The following is a 19,637-nucleotide window of genomic DNA, read 5'->3' on the forward strand; positions in this document are numbered from 1 at the left end:
TCTCTACACACATATGCAAATGCATTATATTGCCTGAAAAAAATTAGGCTAACTGCACAGTGTTGCCTTGAGGCAACGAATGAAAATTAACAGTTTTACTATATAAATGAATTTAAAAAAGTAGAACAAACAATCAAATATGCTTCTTAACATATTCATGCACATACAAGTATTTTTATATACATTTATTTCACAATAAAAATGTAAAATAGTGATCTTTATCTTACCTCCTAATGGAGATGTCTCTCATGTAGTGCAGCTTGCAGAAAGGGGTCCCCCCAAATGAAAGTCACACCACCTTCAATTCATCATTTTATTGGAAAGAGATGTGCCTGGTAGCATTCTTTGAAGAAAAAAAAGGTTGTTTTTTTGAAGGGCCAGTGTAAGGCATGAAAATGTGGTTTGTTACCTCAGGGCAACGCTATGCAGCAGAGGGTTAAAGAGTCTTCTAGAATAAAAATAAAGCTTTGTGTAAGTTCCAGGGAAGGAGAAAGGAGTGACATTTAGTTGCTCGATGAGGCCAGGGTGAATTACATGGGAAACACACTAATGAGGCTTTAAAATGCAGGCTCTTTTTCCCTTTTATTTTCCTTCTCTTTTTATTTTCTTTCCCCAAAAGAATCAGAGCCTAGAAACAAGTCACAGTGGCTTTTATATACACAGATGTATTTTGAAGTAAATTCCAAAGGACTGTTTGAGGAACACATCTTGCTTTGGAGAGGACCGCTGTTATGTCAAAAAGTGTGAATGTGAAGAAGTCTCTGTGTTGTAGATTTGCTGAAGAAATGTTTAAGTAACGCTCCATCACTTCTTTATTTTACATCGTTGGAGCTCTTTTGTACACAGTTCCACTCCAGTACGCCACACCGCCACCGGTTCTCAATTGTGTAAAGCACCTCAAGTCTAAACATGCGTAACGAGAACACGCTCTTGAGAAGGCAGGTATGAAAAAAGAAAAACAAGAAAATAAATCCCGAGGATCGTTTTTATTCCTGTCGGTGCACATTTATAGACTCTGAGAGCCATGTGCGCACAGTGAAGCCACCAGCAGCCACCGCAGCGGGCGGCATCAGATGACTGGATGGCTGGGGAAAAAAAGTGACAGTCCTATCTCAGAATTCCCCTTTAATCCCAGCACTGAAATCTGGGGATTTACTTCACCTTTTCACAAGAAACGAAGCTCCACCCACAGCATCGTGTCTCTCTCTGTGGAGCAGCTGTAAGTTACTTCTCCGGGAAGAAAAAAATTTAAAGGAGGATACAGATCCTTTTAGAGCCTCTGGTCAGGACAGCCGCACACATGAGAAGATGTAGGGGACGAGTCTATGGTTAGAAGGTCGTGATGGTCGTACCCTGCACTGAATATGGAGAGGCACAGGCGCCTGTCCTCCAGGGTCTGTGGGAGTATGTGAAGAGCGGACAGGAGGACGTGCTCCGCTCACCGTACCTGCCCGCGTCTTTTGCGTTCCTGGCCCACGTGCTGCTCTGCGCACCTTTCCTGGCGCTGGATGCTCTGGGGAGCGTCTGTCAGCGGGTTCGGTCATGGAGGATGACCGCGGGGTCGGGTCCGCCGCCGTCTTTGAGCCGATGGTTAGAGTGTTTCTGCAGGGTTTTGTATAAATACGTGACCGTGGTCCTGCCAGTCACTGCGCTCTTCAACACCCTGATAAACCTCAAGTTACCTGATGTGGCCCCCAGCTGCTGGCAGCTCTGCGTGGAGGTGGTGGCATGCCTGCTGCTTTTTGACATGCTCTTCTTCATGTGGCACTACGTCATGCACAGGTGAGCAGCACGCGCATTTGTTGGGCTTGCTGCCTAACGCTTACTTTATTTATTTTTGAAATGTGCTTTACACAGAAACGATAACATTTGGCATCCCTTCACAAAACACACACACCTATTGTAACCTGACAGACACATATTTATTTATTAGAAAAGATGAATCAAATAAAACCAACCCGTTCTCACTCCCAAATCGTAACATTTTACGCTAGGTGACAAATCGTCAACATATTACGTTTTCGGGCACCCAAGGCGTTCCTACGTCACGACATCGGAAAACTGCGGACACATGAGAACCGTTTGGACTCAATCTACACATCTTCGCTTTTTCCCTTAAAATCGCTTTAGAAAACACTATTTCACCTCATTAAAGTGCTGGTTAAGGTTAGGAATAAGGTTATGGTTAGGTTTAGCGATAAGGTTAGGTTTAGGCTTAGGTATACGGTTATGGTTAGGTTTAGGCATAAGGTTATGGTTAGGTTTAGGGATAAGGTTAGGTTTAGGCGTAGGGATACGGTTATGGTTAAGGTTAGGAATAAGGTTATGGTTAAGGTTAGGCATAAGGTTATGGTTAGGCTTAGTGATAAGGTTAAGTTTAGGGCTGCAGTACAGGGCTGGAAACCGCCGCGTACCATAACAACGTGGAAGGTCACCTTTCGCGTTCCTCAGGAACGCCGCAGGACGTGACAAAACGTCGGGATGTTACGCCTCGGGAGTGAGAACGGGCTCAATAAAACAGCTCTTATTGAGTTCGCTTTGTCCTGCATCTTGGAACTAGAAATCTCCGTCCCGAGGGAAGAAGCTGAAAATTCACCCTATAGAGGACGGGAACCATTTTTAATAATTGATAAAGCCATCCTTTGTACCTGTTTAGAGTACAGGGAGGCTAAACATGGCTGTGACTCACCTATCAGACGACTGGAACATCTCACTATCTGATTCAGTGAGTTTTTCTCTGTGACAGAGGTCTGACCGAACCATGGCACCAAACAAAACGATAAAACAGACTCAATAAAAGAACGATAAAACAAAGTTCAAATTGCTCGGTCAATGTGGAAATGAACAAGTTTCCTAAGGCAGTAAAGGTGCTGGTGACCCTTTTTGTAGACCGATTTGCAATTTTCATCACAATTCAGTTTTTCGTTTATTATGGTCCTGAGATATTTATATGATTGCACTTGCTCTATTTTCTGACCTTTTAAACTGCAGACAAGAGAGAAAACCGCTGATGGCTAAAGTTAGATACTTGTTACGCATGTACATTTTAAGGACTGGTTTCGGTTTTTTCGTCCTACAAAGGATTTTCTTCCGTTAAGAAAAATGTAAACCACTTCGCCAGAAGTGTCAAGCATGAACTCCAGCTTCCCAGTAACATTATTTTTATTCATATCATTCCCATATAAAATCAGCGTTGGGTTCCTGATCTCTGTCCTTGATAAATCACTTGTGTTGCTAACAGCTGTAACACTGTCTGTAACAGTGCCAGTTAAAGTACCAGTAGCAGCACTCGTTTTCTGTTTTTGTCTGTAGAGATTATATTATTCTGACTTCTGAGAACATTCTAGTAATTTCCATTACAGCAGCACTGTAACCATGATCGGTGTGTGGGTTTTCATCCTTAGAGTTTCCTGGCTGTACCGCAACATCCACCAAATGCACCACCAGCACCACACTCCCTTCGCTCTGGCAGCTCAGGACTGCAGCTCGGCCGAGCTGTTGTCTCTACTGTTGCTGTCTTTGAGCAGCGCCTGGATGGTGGGCTGTCACCCTCTCAGCGAGGCCCTCTTCCACCTCATCAACACCTGGCTTGCTGTGGAGGACCACTGCGGCTACGACCTGCCCTGGGCTCTGCACAGACTGCTGCCCTGTCTGGGAGGAGCCCCCCACCACCACGCACACCACAGTTTGCAAACCATAAATTACGCCCCTCTCTTCACGCACTGGGACCACCTCTTTGGGACGTATCGCACATCGGTGCTGAATTCACGTCCGCAGTGACAAGCCTGTTGCATGCAACTGGTTTTCTCAGATTCAATGAAGGATGTTATCTTTTGGCTGATGAGTTTACGTGTAATCTCACTGTTCGCTCATTTATTGCTACACATCGTCGCAATCAATAATACAATACATAAACTGATACTTTAGGACAGCATGATGTATGTGGCCACTGTATTGTAGGCCGTAAGTGAAGACCCCCAGCATTTTCACCTTTGTCGTCAGAGCTTTCAGGGACGGTCGGGGATTGGAGCTGATTGTGAAACTAAGCACCACCGGATGCTGACTGCTCCAGCCGGTGTACCTTGATTCATCCTTCTTTATGACTCAATCAGTTACAAAATGAGCTGGTCCAGTAAAGTCATTAAGAAAGCATTTGCTCTGGTTACAGAGCAATGGAGCCAAAGACTGTTTTCAGACACTGTGCCATGCCAATACAAGTCTTTATGCAAGCAGAGGAGCCTGCCCCCTGCTGGCTTGTTTCAGAACTTATAAACTGAACTATGGGAAGGAAATTAGATCACCTTTTCCTTGGGGAAAAAAACAGTATCGCCCTCCTCAATGAGCCATTGTAGTTATGCTGAAGCGAGACATTTTCTTTACTGCAATTGAAAATGCACCCCACCCCCACATATTCTCATAAACTCAGAGTGACTTTGTTACTTTGGAGGAGTGAATCCCCAACAAAGACCTGTTTATACAACCCAGTACAATGAATCACATTCTACAGTTCATCAGTTTAATACTTTAAGCTCGGGCTTTTTAATGTGGCCAGTATATTGTTATTGTACAGCGGATAACAATCACGGCATATTGTTTATGGAGGCGAGGAGATCTGGACACATTTCAGATCCCCCACATCCAAAACAGAAAATGTAATTAAAAACTAAACTGAAACAAGTAAACCGGTCCAAGCAGAGGGGAAATAATCTGCTAGGGCTGCAAATTCAAGTGCAAGCTTTGCTTTTTGAAATCTAAATGCATTTAGACTGAAAATTTTAAGACAGATCAGCTATTTTGTGAGGAAAATGTATATATTTTAAGTAGGCTTAGTTAGACACCTATATATTTTATTTTTCCTGTTACATTCAGGGCCTGTTTATGAGTGATTGTAAAGTTGTGTTGGAAATCTGCCAGACTGTCGTAGTGAATGAAAGCAGGACACAGACTGTTTTTTTTTTTTGCCTCAGGCTCATGTTTCTACCGTGCTGCTGCGGTTAGTCATTTGTATAGCACATTTTGAGCCTTTCAGTAATCAGTTACTAACACGGTTCCTTGGTGCCACAACGAAGAAAATTAAAGCCATGTGTTTTTCTAGAGGAAAGGTCTTTTTTTCCATGGTTTCTGCAGTTGCAACCTTCAGCTGGCATCATGTCAGATGACTTCCCGCTACCTGAGGATCCTTTACATATAACAAATAGAAAGAGAGTTTGTCAAGACTCTTGCATTTCACAGAAGTGTTAAGTCTAGCCATTATTTATGGCCCATTATCGCAAGTCTGCCTCAAGGGACTACAGCAGACACACCATGCTTACAGGCAAGCAAGAGTGAGGCAGAGTCAGTGTTGCAATCTTCAGGGTGGCAAAAGAAAGGGCTGCAAACACTAATGAGAAGTATAAGTAGGTGAGCCTGTTTATGATTTTGGAAGGAGCACGGCTTACATAATGAATCAAGCATGTCATTACCAAGCAAGAGCAGTGTGGATAGTAAAGATGAAATCTCTTCCAAAGAAGCTAAAATACAGATCAAAACCATGGGAGTGAGGCAAAGGGAAAATAAAGGAAGTTCTAGGGAAGACTCGTGTCCAAAGGCAGGCAAAGATGGCAAGAGAAAAGAGACACATACAGCTTGCATGCACATGTGCTTAAAAGACATGTTTAAGGGGCCAAATACAATTTTATAGGGCAGGTGGTCAAACATAAGGCCTCAGGACACAAATCCTTCAAAAAAGACTCCAATCTAGCCCACCGGCAGCTTTGAAAATGTGAACAAGGGCACACATTTTGGAATTTCTGACTGTATTTTCACAGCCTCTTCTCCTGATAAAGAAGGCTCTCATGGCTTTTCTACTTGACAGAACATTTCCTTTGTTTGTTTGGTTGTTTTTTTTTCCACATTTACTCAAGTTCAGTTGTTTTCGGGGCCGCCCCTCCGTGAGCCTGGTTCTGCCGGTGGTTTCTTCCTGTTAAAAGGAAGTTTTTCCTTTCCACTGTCCAATTTATTTACAAAATAGGATCCAATTTAGGATTAAAGTGGGCTGTATGTGGCCCACCGTCTAAAATGAGAGATCCCCAGAGAGATAACAACCTCATGTATCAGTCACATTAAACTTTTCAAACAGGTACTTTACACCACCTTAGCTCAGTGGGTGAGCAGGTAAGAGCATCGGCTCGTGCTCCAGTCCAAACTACAGCCCTTTGTTGCATGACTTTCCTTTCACTTCACTGTCCAATAAAGGCAAAAATGCCAAAAAAAAGAAGCTTTTAATATATTTCTTTAGAAACTTTGAAAAGTGAGGGCCATTACTTTAATGAAGAATGACATGTGAATACTTTCAACGAGCTGAATTTGCTAAGTCACCCTTGGCTGGGACTACCGCAGTCGTCTGTTTTTCATTACTTTGTCATTACAATGTGCTCTCTGAAGTTTCGCAACAGCAGATGCAAATTTTTCAAAGGTGCTTAAACATTTGGAAGAGATTTTTTGTTTCTGTTGCTCATGATGATCATGCAGTGCCTGGGAAAACTGCGCTTTTCCTGAGAAGATTTGAGGACAGAGCAGTAAGAGATGAGCGCTGGGTGGTGGAGCCAGGAGATTTAACGATAAGCATGTGACCCAAAACGGAAACAATCAGGCCTTATTACAGACCCGACGTCAGAGTTTAGGGCGAGTCACTCAGCTGTGGGTGACACACACCAAAACACACGTTCACAGCGGGACGCACGTCGGGGTCCAGCAGTCGGCGTCGTGATGTCAAGCCCGAGGAGAATTACTGAAGCACTTTGAAGCGTCTGTACACGGGGAACTGCTCTGAATGTTTACTTGTTAGGTGGGCTCTTAAACTTGGCACGTAGGCTGAGTGCTCCACATGAAGTAACAGTTCATAAAATCCTTTCAAATCAAGAGTGAGAAACAACAAGAGCTCTGCAGTAGTCCTTATCAAAAGAGCTCAAACCAAAGACTTCCCATTTCATCATATTCCCTGAAAGCTTGCCATTCAGTGACAAAGGCCAGATTCATATTTCTTCCATAGTTCTGTAAATATTCAATTAGCAAGCTTCGCATAGCTGAGGCCGCCTGTTCTCTCAGTAATTGAGGTTCCCGCTCTCTTGTTGCCATTTTTAGCCGACCTCTGCTCTCGTCTTGCGTGAGGGGCCATCCAGCGCCTGAGTTGTTTGCTTCTCAAACATTTCAGTGCACTTGTCATCAGCTGGCTGTGGCCAAAACAGGATTTTTTCCTCTTCTTTTTGGCAAAAGCAACTTAAAACAAGCGCAGCTATTTTGTAAATACGACATTCTGAAAGGCAGCGGAAGGATTGCAAAACGATAGGACTGTAATAATTTAGCTATGCTATGATTTCAAAAGATGCATTTACCCCAGTTAAACATTACACTTCTCACATTTATTTGCTGTATTTGTGATCAGAATCATTGAGTTTTGTACCAGCTAGGCTACAGTTAGCTTGGCCTTTAATAGAGGTTACAAACAGGTTGTGTATGCGTTTTCTCAATATTCATTTGTGACTATACGTTTATTTTATAGTCGCTTGCCTGCTACCAGACTCCAATCTTTTCCTAGCTTTCTATAGTTCACTTCACACATTTAAGTCTCTGTATTTCATCTTTGACCTAATTTCCTGCAGCTTTAGCAGTGTCATTTACTAGAGGTGAGCAGATTGATACAAATATCGATAGTCTCTATACCATTAGTTGTGTTGGATTGATGCTACTGCAACAGGATCGATACTTTGTTTCAATCCTCTGTGTAGTCCACTAAAAAATATGCCTCAAACATGCTCTTTGAACCTTTTTGTGTTGACTGTCACGTCTACTTTTTTAAAATAGCTTATAACACGTTCAAAAAACAGAAATCTATTCAAAGAGCTTTACAGACAGACATATTTGCATTAAAGGTCTCCAAAAACACAGTTTCAAAATACTTGAAAAGCTGAAATGTGTCTTTTGTTTGGAGCGGCCATTAAAATGTGCTCAGAATTTGCAAATTTGTGATGATTAATCTCATAACTCATGACCCCTACACAAGCTCAGCGATACTGGCCCTGTGTTTACTTGGAATCAGATACCAAAAATGCGTAATATCGCACAGCACTATCATTTACGCAAACTGAGCACAAGTGCCTTTCATAGAACTTTATTGTGATCCACATGATTAACAAATCAGAAAGAACAGAAAGAGTTCAACATTTTAGGTCTGAACTGCATCTTTTATTTATATCTTCAGTGTGCATTGGTGCGTGAAAACAACATCACAGCCAGTCTTGCGATTGCAATCCCACAGACATTCACAGAAACCTTTGCGACAGCAGAAAGAGATTTCTTTGCTTTTTTTTGTTTGTTTTTGTTTTTTATGAACAGGTTTTCTATCACTGCTATCTGCGGCCCGCGACCTGTCAGTGCGAGCTGCAGCTCGTCCGTTTTAATCATTAGCGGGGCCACAACTTATTTTCCCATGGTTCTTTGTTTGCTTGTGGTGCACGAACTGTGACCTGCGAGCTGATACTGTTGGCCCGGGTGATGTGCAAGTTTGGTGAAACTGCAGGGATCAGTGATTCAGTTATAGTTAAGCACGCGATTTGTTTTTAATAATTATTCTTTATTCTTTTAGAAACTGTTAGCATTTCTCTTCCCAACAAAATTCACTTGTGCTGCAAATGCATTGTCATTGTTGCAAAAAACGTCTCTATGCTGACTTACAGTTATACATATATAGTTTTCTACTCTGTTATAAAAATCAATAAATTAGAACAATAAATAGTCTTTTATTTGACACAAGCAGCAGAGGTATCAAAAGGCTTTTAACAAAAGAAAATAATGATCTTCTTTGGGAATCCATATATCGATGATGTGTAGCCGCTTCCCCACTCCACAATAATGTTCCAACAAAGACATCAAAGTGAGAAAAACAAAGCAGTTGGAGATATGTCCGGTTTGTGTGTGTATGGGGGGGTGAGGGGGGTCCACACAGTGCTAGGTCAGCAAGACAAGCTAGTTAAGAATGTTTGTTGCCTAGGAATGTGGCCCACCCCTGCCTCACTCCCTCCGAAGCATCACCTCAAAAGCTTCTCACAGCGGCTTTAAGTTCTCCAAAGCTGAGTGGTGGCATATATGGTTCTCAACCAACAACACCTTGTTATCGCTGAGGCTCGGGGGAGTGGAAAAGAGGCATGTGAAGTGGGAAACGGGGTTAGGATTGATAACCCTGACACTGGGACCTCAGCACAGTACCCACGTATCAGGAGGCCACAGGAGGCAGGCGGTGGGCCTGGAGAGTTCATGCCTTGTCAGGTTGCCTCAGGGAGGTCATTTCACTGCGCCGAGGCACATGAAGTGCTGATTAGTGTTTGCATCAAGTGGGGAGGCCAGAGATAAGTGGAGAGGAAGGCAGATGTCAGGGGAAAGGGGAGAGGGAGGGGGGGCAGCGGGCCCACTAGTTCCCACCAGGCTGCAGGATGGGCTTGGTTCTTTGGGAAATCTCGAGACTTTCTAGTCTTACGTGTATGAGGACGTGCATCGTTATTGACAACAAGCGGCTCATCTTTACTCTTCCTCTCCCCTGTCCATATTCACCTTTCCTGTATAAGATGAAATAATGTGTGTCTCGTGGTACAAGATATTATATTTGCCACACATTTCAGAGTTCTTATAGTTTCATGCATAGTGACTGAACACATTCAGTCCTGCTGAGGAACCCTTATAGAGACTGTAGGAATCTGCATTCTCAGTTCATCTCCCTTTCTTTAGTTGTTTTGTCCTTCCTCTTATCGTAAGACTTTAGTAGACTTTCTAAGATAGTCTGGATTATCTGCAGCCACACTCGGCCACCACCATGCCTTCATACTTGTACTTGTAGGTGACCACCCCCGTGTCGTCCAGGTACAGCAGGGAGATGGGGTCCAGCTTGGTGGGCACACAGCACGCTCGTGCCGCCTTCTGAGGGCTGTTGATGTTGACCAGTGTCTGGACGATGGCGTGCTTGGTGGGTGTGACGTGCTTTGTCAGTGGGTAGGAACAAATTCCACTGCACTCAAAGGCATCATAACCAGTGGGGGCAAGGATCCAACTGTCCCATCCGATGTCCTTGAACTCTACGTACAGAGACTGCTTCTTGCAGTGGTTTCCCTTGGCGTTGCGGCGAATGCGGGAAGCCGAGTCATAGATGAGATTTGAGCGCATTTGGATTAGGTCTTCCTCATCTGGCTCACTTTCTTCACTCCCCCAAGTCCCAAAGTCATTCTGCACGACCATGTTAGAGGTTTCGTGGTCGATCATCTCATTCAGTTCCCGCCTGTCTTCGCGGTGATCGCTGCTCTGATCATCGGAGAAAACAATTAGCAGGGGTTTGTGTTTTTCCTCTGGGCTCGTGTCAATCTTCATGTCCCCTTGAGGCAGACTGCTGTCTTTGTTGGCTTCTGACACGTCTTGAACATTACCATCATCGGCAATGCTGGCAATATGCACCTCCAACCTGTGTGTGGTTCCATCGTCAGATCCATGCCAGCGCTGCACAGCAGCAGTGAGGTCAAATGCCTCCCAGCCGTTATCGGTGCCGTAGACCTGGCGTGAAGCCAGTTCCACCAACTCTATCCGCTCCTCTCCTCCGCTGAATGCGTCTCCTCTGGCAGCGTTCGCATCCGTCACGTTATCGTCATGCGATACCAGCTCGTAGATAGTTACCCGGCGGTCGACACCAGCATAGAGGTGGCGGTCGGTCTGGACTAGGGTGTAGAGGCGAAGCTCGGAAGCTGTGATGCGTTCGTGATGTGGGACTGACACATTGAAGAGGAGAGGGTGGCGCCTCACTCCTCCCACACCAACAGCACTGGGAGAGGAATCTGGGCGAGGAGAAAAAAAGTGGTTCAGACATAAACTTGCTTATTCAAGACAGAGAAACTTTGAACCCCTGTTTGAATTTAATCCAAACCGTCATGTCAAAGTAGAAATAACATTTTGAAATAAAAGGCTTTTTAAACTAAGGAAGAGTTTCAGTGTCATGAACTAAATCAAATAATAAACTTTGTACATATCTGAAAGGAGACCAGTTTCACAAGTCTTACAGATCACAGTGATAAGAATAAGAAGAAGTGATAAGAAAAATCATTACACGTATTAACTTTGCATTTAACCCTGTAAGGTCCTCATTAAGGACAAGTAGCCCTTATTCCTAACCCTGTGCTTTAGAGGAAAATTAAAGGATTTCTTGTTGTGGTTGTTTTGTTTTGGAAAAATGAAAATGTTTGGAAGTGTGTCAGAACATTTAGGCAAAGCTTCACCATAATTTAAGGTTAGGATAATTCAGAGGAAAAAAAGTATCTCTTTTCTTCAATCTTCATTATCGACAAGCTACCGAGCAGTGACGTACCTTCGTTTTTCAAGCTGCGGATGATATTTGCCGTTGGCATCGCACTGTGGTCATTAGCAAAGCGGTTGTAGAGCTCCATCATGTACTCAGGTGGCTCCTGTCGTGTACTTCCAGGAGCTAAGGAAGGAGGACCCATGCCAGAGAGGTTGAAAGTACGCAGAAACTGTTCTTTTAGGCTCTCCAGCAGGTTTTGCACATCCTTGTTGCCGTCCTGCTCCAGCAACGATAAATCCACAACCCCTCCATGCCCGTCTCCGAGCCCTGGAGCAGGACGCTGTCTCTGACGGGCACTGGAGATGGGGCTAGTCTCTCCACAGAGAGGCCCCTGAAGCAGCAGGATGGAGTATGTCAAGAACAAGGTCTTGGAGGTGCAAATGGTTCCCAGTTGAGAGACCCAAGTGCTCGCCATGGGAGAAATAATCTGCAGCAATTTAATTTATGCCCTCTAGGGTTGTCTTTGGATGAGCTCATGCAAAAAAAAGGAAAAAAAAAAGATCTCTAATTCAGAGGTTAATTCAGGTAAAGATCAGTTTATCTGTAGGCTAAGAAAGTTCTTTCAGCTGAAAAGTGTTGGTGGCCCTTGCACAGGCCAGTGTGAGCCTCTCTGTGTGTATTCCTGATGCTGTCTTCCAGACCTCACAGCATTTATTCTCACGCACACCTTTTGATGTCCTTTGCGACGCCGCTGTAGTTCCGGTGGCAGGGTGGCCGAGGCTCGTCTTTGTCCGTCCGACTCATCTCTGTTGTGTCCTCTGCTCTGTCAGTCTCCCTCTGTGCTCTGCTCTCTGTTGCCAGCTCTTTCTTTCTGTCCCTTATCTATGCTATGGTGGGCTCTGCATTGCTTCTGTGCTTATGGTCTCTTAGTTGGTGTGTGTGTGTGTGTGTGTGTGTGTGTGTGTGTGTGTGTGTGTGTGTGTGTGTGCGTGCCTGCTTTCCCTTCAACTTTGTGAGATGCACATGACCGTGTTATCTCACAACTTCCTTAATGAGGATTTTGTAAACACTGTCCTGTAGCCTCTTCCTTGTGGAAGAGCTATTTTGTTTGGGTGGGTGCTCCAGAGTTGATATTCTGCACTTGTTTATTTGCTTTGTAAATGGTGGATTCTTGCGAGCTGCTGCCTAGGCTCCATTGACCATTTCTCTCTTTTTTTTGGACAAAATACACCACAGGTCTGTTGATATCGTTCAGTGCAACAGGATGCATCTATTAGGCAACGGTGGCACAAATGAAATTGAAATGCAATGAGGTGTGAGGCCTTAATGATAGCGCATAAAAGATACTGAGTTCACTTTGGGTCTTGACATTTCAAGTAGCTCGTGAGAATGACAGAGCAGTACAAAATCATCATTCCCGTTCGTTCAGCCACTTCCACACTCGTGTAACGCTTGCTGAAAGTTACTTCCTCCTCTGAGAAGAGCAGCAGTATGTCTGAAAAGGGGTTAACTGAATGCAAGAAGAGGTGAGGCACGTTCACGACATTTCATCTGGGGCACCAGCTTGCAAGGCATTCCTCTCAATTAGAATAACAGGAACAAGTCAAAGGTGATGGCAGTGGAAACTGTGTGACTAATGAAGCAGGCGTCCGAGGCCTCGTCCAATGTATTGGCACGTGCTACACGTTACAGTACGTGTGAAGCAAACAAACAGCTAAGCCGTGAGAGACTCTGATGACATTAGTTAGCAACGATTCACGCTGGCTTCCAATCAGATCCGAACAACTGCTCGGTTCGTCACCTGAACCCTCGTCTCACTACACAACTGTCCTTCATTCCTGAGCTTCTTTGTGTGACCCGCAGATACACTCCTGATTTTGGTGCGTCACACAGATGGGAAGGAATGAGCCTTTCCTGCCTCTGCCACTCATCTGCCAGGCTGATGGTTGACAGACGTTCTTGTTATCTGCCTCTTTGTTAAACTGCTGCTGCAACAGGCCGTCACATCTTCCTGGTAGACTTAAGAAAGCTTGATAGTAAAAAATGTCTATTTGCACACAGAGTCAGGCCCCTCCATATGGTCTCCATTATCGGCCCAAGAGTGTAACAACTGAGGATTTAGGGAGCCCACAGTTGCTATTTTTGGACCGAACCTTATAGGAGCAGATATTAAGTGCTGATATCCTGTTTCTGAATTTTAATGATTTCCGTCTGTGTGTTCACTCCCCAGTGTTATCCTTTTACGACTATTGAAAATGAACACAACTTTCACCACAAAACCTCTACTGTAATTGTTATTATTTTTACTGTTTTTAAGCAGTACATAATCATTTTTGACCACATGGAGACATCGTTGACAAAACATTGACAAAGTCACCATTTTCAAACACATCCAGCAGGACCCAGAGTTGCCGAAGACCCTTTGTCTTCGCCAACTCCCGAGGGAAAGATCTGGATATTCACCAGTTCCTAACCTTTGCCCGCACTTCTGTTATGATATTGGGGGATTTTAGTGGATATTCCAGTACCTGTTATTAATAACTGGAAGGCTGGGGCTGTTTCCACCAGAATCTGCTGCTCTCAGGCAAACACAAATGCAAACTGAGACCCAAGAATAATTTCTGATATTTCTTCATAGACCCAGAATGGACCACAGCACAGAAGATAAATTCATAGCTGGGCCTAGTTTAACTGTGGTTTCTCTAGGTTCCTCCCACAGTCAAAACACAAGCGTGGGGCTACTCTGAAGTGACTCTAAATTGACCGTGGGTGTGAATATGAGCAGAAATGGTTGTCTGCTTCGATTGTCTGGCCCTGCAATAGACTGATGACTGCTAGGATAGGCTTGAACCGTTTGATTCTCTCATAGCTTGTATATTAAAGATGGATGTAGCCATCTTTTGTATCATAACATGTCCAGTCCTCTCTTGGCTCGAGTGATGTTATGATCGCCTACCTATTGGCTGCATCTGTTTGTACCATCCGCTGGGCCAGTTAAATCAGCCACGCTCCTATTTTTAACCATTTTGACGGAGAGTTCGACAAAACCTAACCTCCTGTACTGTGCTGATGAAGGGCGGAGTTAGCTAAACAGACCTTAGACCACATGTGTCAAAGTCATGGCCCGCGGGCCACATCCGGCCCGGCGTACATTTATATCTGGCCCGCGAGATCATTTTATATAGATGTATTATTATTGTTATGCATGGCCCGGCGATGTGAGGCGCTAATAATAAACAAACTACAGATCCCATAATGCTGCGCTGCAGCCTCCATGCTGAACGCTAGGCTAACTGGGAACATTCCCGCATCAATCAAGTCAAACTTCTGTTATTGCGAAGCTAGCCGCTCACAATGGTGGAGAGAAAAGTTGATTCTGAAAGCAGAGCCTTTCAGCACCGGTGGGTGACTGAATATATGTTTACAGACATTGCCGGTAAACCCGTGTGTCTTATTAGTGGAGCTAATGTGGCTGTAATTAAGGATTTTAATTCAAGACGGCACTACGAGACAAAACGTAAGCTGAAAAACCTAAATGCAGAGCAGAAACTACAGAAAATAGAAGAGCTAAAGAAGAATCTGACATTTCAGCAGACCTTTTTCACCAGAGCAAAATCACAAAGTGAAGCTGCTGTGAAAGCAAGTTTTATTTTAGCAGAGGAGATAGCCAAATCAGCCCGGTACCACTCTGAAGAGCTGCATGATGAAGCTGTGCGACGTCTTGTGTCCATTTGCCAAAAACGCAGATTTTGGCAAATGTGAGGCTGAGGAGAAATACTATTGCTGATCAGGTTTGTGAGATGGCCACTGATTTAAGAACACAGTTGTGTGAAAGAAGCAAAAACTTTATTGCATACTCTCTTGCTGTGGATGAAAGTACAGACATGATGGACATTGCACAGCTGGCCATCTTCATCCGTGGAGAGGAAATATTGAACATTAAATCGATGCACGGGACAACGACAGGAAAAGACATTTTTGAAAACGTATGTCAAAGTGTAACCGACGTGAAACTGCCCTGGGACAAACTTGTTGGACTTACAACAGATGGAGCGCCGGTGTTGTGCGGTGAAAAAAGCGGACTAGTCAGCAGGATGCGAGTAAAGATGCAGGAGGAGAACTGTACCGGTGAGTTAACAGCATATCACTGCATCATACACCAGGAAAGGCTGTGTGGTAAAGTCCTAAAAATGGAGCATGTAATGATCACCGTAACGCAAACCGTAAATTTTATCTGAGCTAAAAGTTTAAATCACCGTCAATTTCAGTCTTTTATGTGGGAAATAGATTCAGAGTTTGCCGACATTCCTTATCATACAGAGGTCCGTTGGCTGAGTTGGGATAAAAATTCTCAATAGAGTTTTTGAGCTCAGCAAGGAAATCTGTCAGTTCATGGACATGGCATGTATGATGCGATGAAGGCATTTCAAGTGAAGCTGTCACAAATGCACCAGTGCAACCTGCCTCACTTTCCCTGTTGCCAAGTAATGTTGAACCAAGTCAGCGGACTTTGCTGAACTGCACCTGTGCAGATTCAGATGGAGCTGCAGTGTAATGATACACTCAAGGGAAAGTACGACACTGAATGGCCCGCACAGTTTATTAGTTCCATTCCTGAAGCAATGCCCAGCTCTGTCTACATGCAGCTCGAACCTTGTATATGCTTTCATTTATTTTTTCTGGGGTTTTTGGCAGCATGTTCATATTTCTAACTTGCATAATTTTGACAGGATATAGTTTTATAAAGAGCAAAATATTTAAAGTTAAAGTTTATTTTTTTAAGTTTATTTAATCTGGAATGATATTCCTGTCTGTTTTTATTCATATTTATGTTTAAAAAACATTGTTTTAGTGTGTTCAATAAATGTTTATCTTGTTTGGCCCGCGACCTAAAGTGTGCCTTGAGTTTTGGCCCCCTGTGCAATTGAGTTTGACACCCCTGCCTTAGACCTTTAATGAGAGTTTGGAGAGTCTCTGGGGGTTGACACCTTTTTGAAGTTCACATTATTTTTTCAGCCATGTATCTGTCCCGATGTTCCTTAATGTTCCTCAGGAAAGATTTTTTTTTTCTGTTTTCTGTTATTAATTTGTTTGAACTGTGGGGGGAACACAACACATATTGGTACAAAAAAGCTTGAATGAGCTGTAAGATAATTCTGCGCATCGACAGACACATTTCAATTTGTGCAGCTTTATTAATTTACCACTGAAATGAAACATGTTTGAATGACACACACTCTTTGTACTCTCTAACATTCATATTAGATAAAGTCCCGTTATCCTTGGATCAAAGGGTTTGAGCAGAGTTGATGCCTGACCCTAGATTTCCATGCAAGTAATTCATGTAAATGTGTTCTGTATAACAGTTACACCAGATGAAGGCAATTCATGCACAGTGACGTGACTGTTGCAAACGGGAGGATCAAACATGTCCTTAAAATAAACACAAATATAATAGTCAATAATTTATCTATAGGACCAAACGGTGACTCCCAGCTCCCGTGTTAATGGATGAGGCTTCCCTTGTTAACAGGATCATAAATCCACATGTAAGTGAATCTCAGAATTACGTTTAAGTAGGAGCTTTCTCTCTCATGAGGAACTGCTGAATGTCTCTTTGCAGCTCGCCGTTGCGTCTCTGGGCCTCGTCTCTGCTGCGTTCTGCATTTTTTAGGCAGATCTCGAGAGCGGCCACACGGCGGCGTTCTGCCTCCAGGGCCGACTGGAGCTCTGCCACGGTGGCCTTCAGTTCCTTGTTCTCCTGCTGCAAACTGCAAGACGCAATGACAGACATAAACAGGTTCACATATGCAGTAAGAAAGTCAAAGGAAAAAGCTAAGCTGTGTCGGGAAGAGTTTCTGCACCGGCAGTTTTCCCTCCAAAAAACTCACGTCAGCTTTGTGTGAACACATGGACTTGTTTCCAGTGTAAATAAACTCGTTTTAAGTTTCCAGGAATCTAGTCCCATTTATGTTTATTATACTCCAGGGTCTGCTTTGCTCTTATAAGATTCTCTCACACTGAATCCAGGCTCTAAGTGTTCTGCAACAGCACATCTACACTCTAGTTTCGGGGTAGAAATTGAGCATTTCAAGTCAGTATTTCTAAAACATTTCTTTTTAGGAAAATTAGTGTTTAATGACTGAAATGGTGGGTCAGGGTGTCCATGTGACTCTTTTGCTAATCTCACCTGTCTAGAAGCGGCTGCCCGGGGTCTTTCTTCAGCTCTGGCATGCTGTTGACCTGTGGAGGAGGACTGCTCACTGGCGTGGTGTCTACACTCTTCTGATTAGAGAGCATCCGGGGAGACTGGAAGTCACTTTCAGGGGTTTGCGGCACAGAAGTGGAAGAAACTAAATTCTCACTCCCCCTCCGAGTGGTCAATCTGTCCTCCTCCTCTTTGTTACTCATTGTAGACCCCCCGAAAAATGATCCTGACGTCCGCAGGTCTAGGATTTTAAAAATGTCCTCTGACAGCGTCCCGCTCTTCTCATCTGTGCTCTCCTGGATCCGGCTCCACCTGTTGAGAGCTTCGGTCTTGGCTGCCATCCCGGTGAGCGGGCAGTTGAAGGTGGGGAGGGTTTGGGTGCGTTTGCGGGGGCTTCCTAACCAGTCATCTACAGAAGGAGACAGAGGTTCCTGCAGCGAGGTTTTGGGGCTGTGGTCTCCCCTGAGTGGACCCGGACTGTCATTGTCCTCCTCCTCTGGAGACTCAGACAGACATGCGTCACCCATCTGACACAAACACAGAGAACACAGATTGATTACACATACAGAGGTTTGCTGTTTGCTGACAACATCAGCCTAAATTTCTTATTAAGCTATTATCATCCTCAAATTTATCCATGTAGCAAAAGTACTTTACCTCTCGGTCAATTTACCAGTAAGAAGACCATTAGTAACCATTAGCATAATAACAGTCACAGTCTTACATGTCATGTAGCATACAGAGACACAGGAATTAACACCAGAGTTGATCTGGACATCTCCATCTGCATTATTTATTTATTTATTCATTAGGAGCGCCATTAGCTCCGCCTTAAAGCACAACTAATCCTAAGTTTTCTACTCTTTGTTCTATATGATGTCAGTGACAGTGGGCATCCCTAACATGATCATCTCAAGCACACAGCTCAGGCTTTAACTCGTTTCCTGTTTAAACCTGTTGTTCACGAGGGGCAGCCAATCAAGAGAAAGCTGACTTAAATTAAGAGGAAAAGGAGCAAAGACAAGTCCAGACAATGTAAGGCCTCACCAAAGTCATGCATGAGAGAGACGAGGATTATTCTGATCAGTTAATCATGCAAAGCTACCCTAGTAGAGTCCAACAATAACATATAGAGCAGAGAATGAGCAGAATAAGTCCCATCAAACCAAATACATACCCATTAAACACATATGAACACATAAGATGTGAACAGCAAATAAAAGACAAAACGACAGCAGCAGGACGATCACGTCTGAGTGGAATTCCACTGTTTCTTTGTTTCTTTGTTTTTTACATGAGAAGACTGGAGAACTGAAAAGAGAATGGAGAGCTAGGCCAGCTTTGTTTAAGGTACAAACATATATGTCCTGTCACCTCAACAGCTCAACCATTACCGCATCACCACGATCCTTGTGTACTTAGTTGACATAAAGCTTCTTTCAGCTGCTCCCTTATTCACAAGGGGCCACCACAGAGGACAGATCTGTGTGTTTGATTTGGCAGATTTTGAAGCCAGCTATTCTTCCTGATCCTCCCAGTCTCTCCTCCTGGTCCCAGGGTTTCTTCACAGTGTGGAGTAGCTGTTTCCAATCACTGTGTCAAATAATCACTGTGCTACATGAACAATCCCCTGGATCCACTCGTATGTTTATCATATCGATGTCACGGTGAGCGATAAGTATTTCCCAACATCAACCAGCCACCCGATTTTGTTAATAAACTAGCTCTGTTATTTGTCACATATATAAATTCCTATGAAAAAGCTAGTTTATATATATTTTATAAATTAAAATTTCAGTAAAATAACGTGTCATTTTGACACACTAACAAGCTCGTTGCAAAAGCCTAATGTGCGGCTGGAAGCTCGTACCTCTGCAGACTCCCAGCCCACAAAGCTTCGGGGAGCATTCTTCTGGCTCTCTGCCTTGTTTGAAGGAGAGGGGGGAAGCACATCTTTGGAAAGAGGAAACAGAGTCTCATGTCGTCTGATCATCACCGTCATCAGCTTCTGGATCTGAGGAGTCGCTGTGAAGAACAGAAATGTGAAAAGATTATGATCAAAAGCTCTTATCTTTTGGCTTTTATTCTCATTTTTGATACACTTTCTTCAGTCTTCAA

General features: G+C 43.8%; 2 protein-coding genes across 2 annotated transcripts; one reads left to right on the forward strand and one right to left on the reverse strand.

The window, feature by feature from the left end:
* The first annotated feature begins 217 nt into the window (after positions 1–217).
* Positions 218–5,096, forward strand: ch25hl3 (cholesterol 25-hydroxylase like 3). The gene is made up of 2 exons (XM_063489256.1): positions 218–1,782; positions 3,405–5,096. The coding sequence occupies exons 1-2, from the start codon at positions 1,343–1,345 to the stop codon at positions 3,778–3,780; spliced, it is 816 nt and encodes a 271-aa protein (XP_063345326.1). The 5' UTR covers positions 218–1,342; the 3' UTR covers positions 3,781–5,096.
* A 4,720-nt stretch (positions 5,097–9,816) lies between these two features.
* Positions 9,817–18,680, reverse strand: bmp10 (bone morphogenetic protein 10). Its single transcript, XM_063490354.1, has 5 exons — positions 18,641–18,680; positions 14,826–14,842; positions 11,378–11,702; positions 10,642–10,850; positions 9,817–10,596 (listed from the first exon to the last, which is right to left on the reverse strand). The coding sequence occupies exons 1-5, from the start codon at positions 18,678–18,680 to the stop codon at positions 9,817–9,819; spliced, it is 1,371 nt and encodes a 456-aa protein (XP_063346424.1).
* Positions 18,681–19,637: the final 957 nt, after the last annotated feature.

The sequence above is a fragment of the Pelmatolapia mariae genome, linkage group LG12 (assembly GCF_036321145.2).
Source record: "Pelmatolapia mariae isolate MD_Pm_ZW linkage group LG12, Pm_UMD_F_2, whole genome shotgun sequence".
Classification (NCBI taxonomy): Eukaryota; Metazoa; Chordata; class Actinopteri; order Cichliformes; family Cichlidae; genus Pelmatolapia; species Pelmatolapia mariae.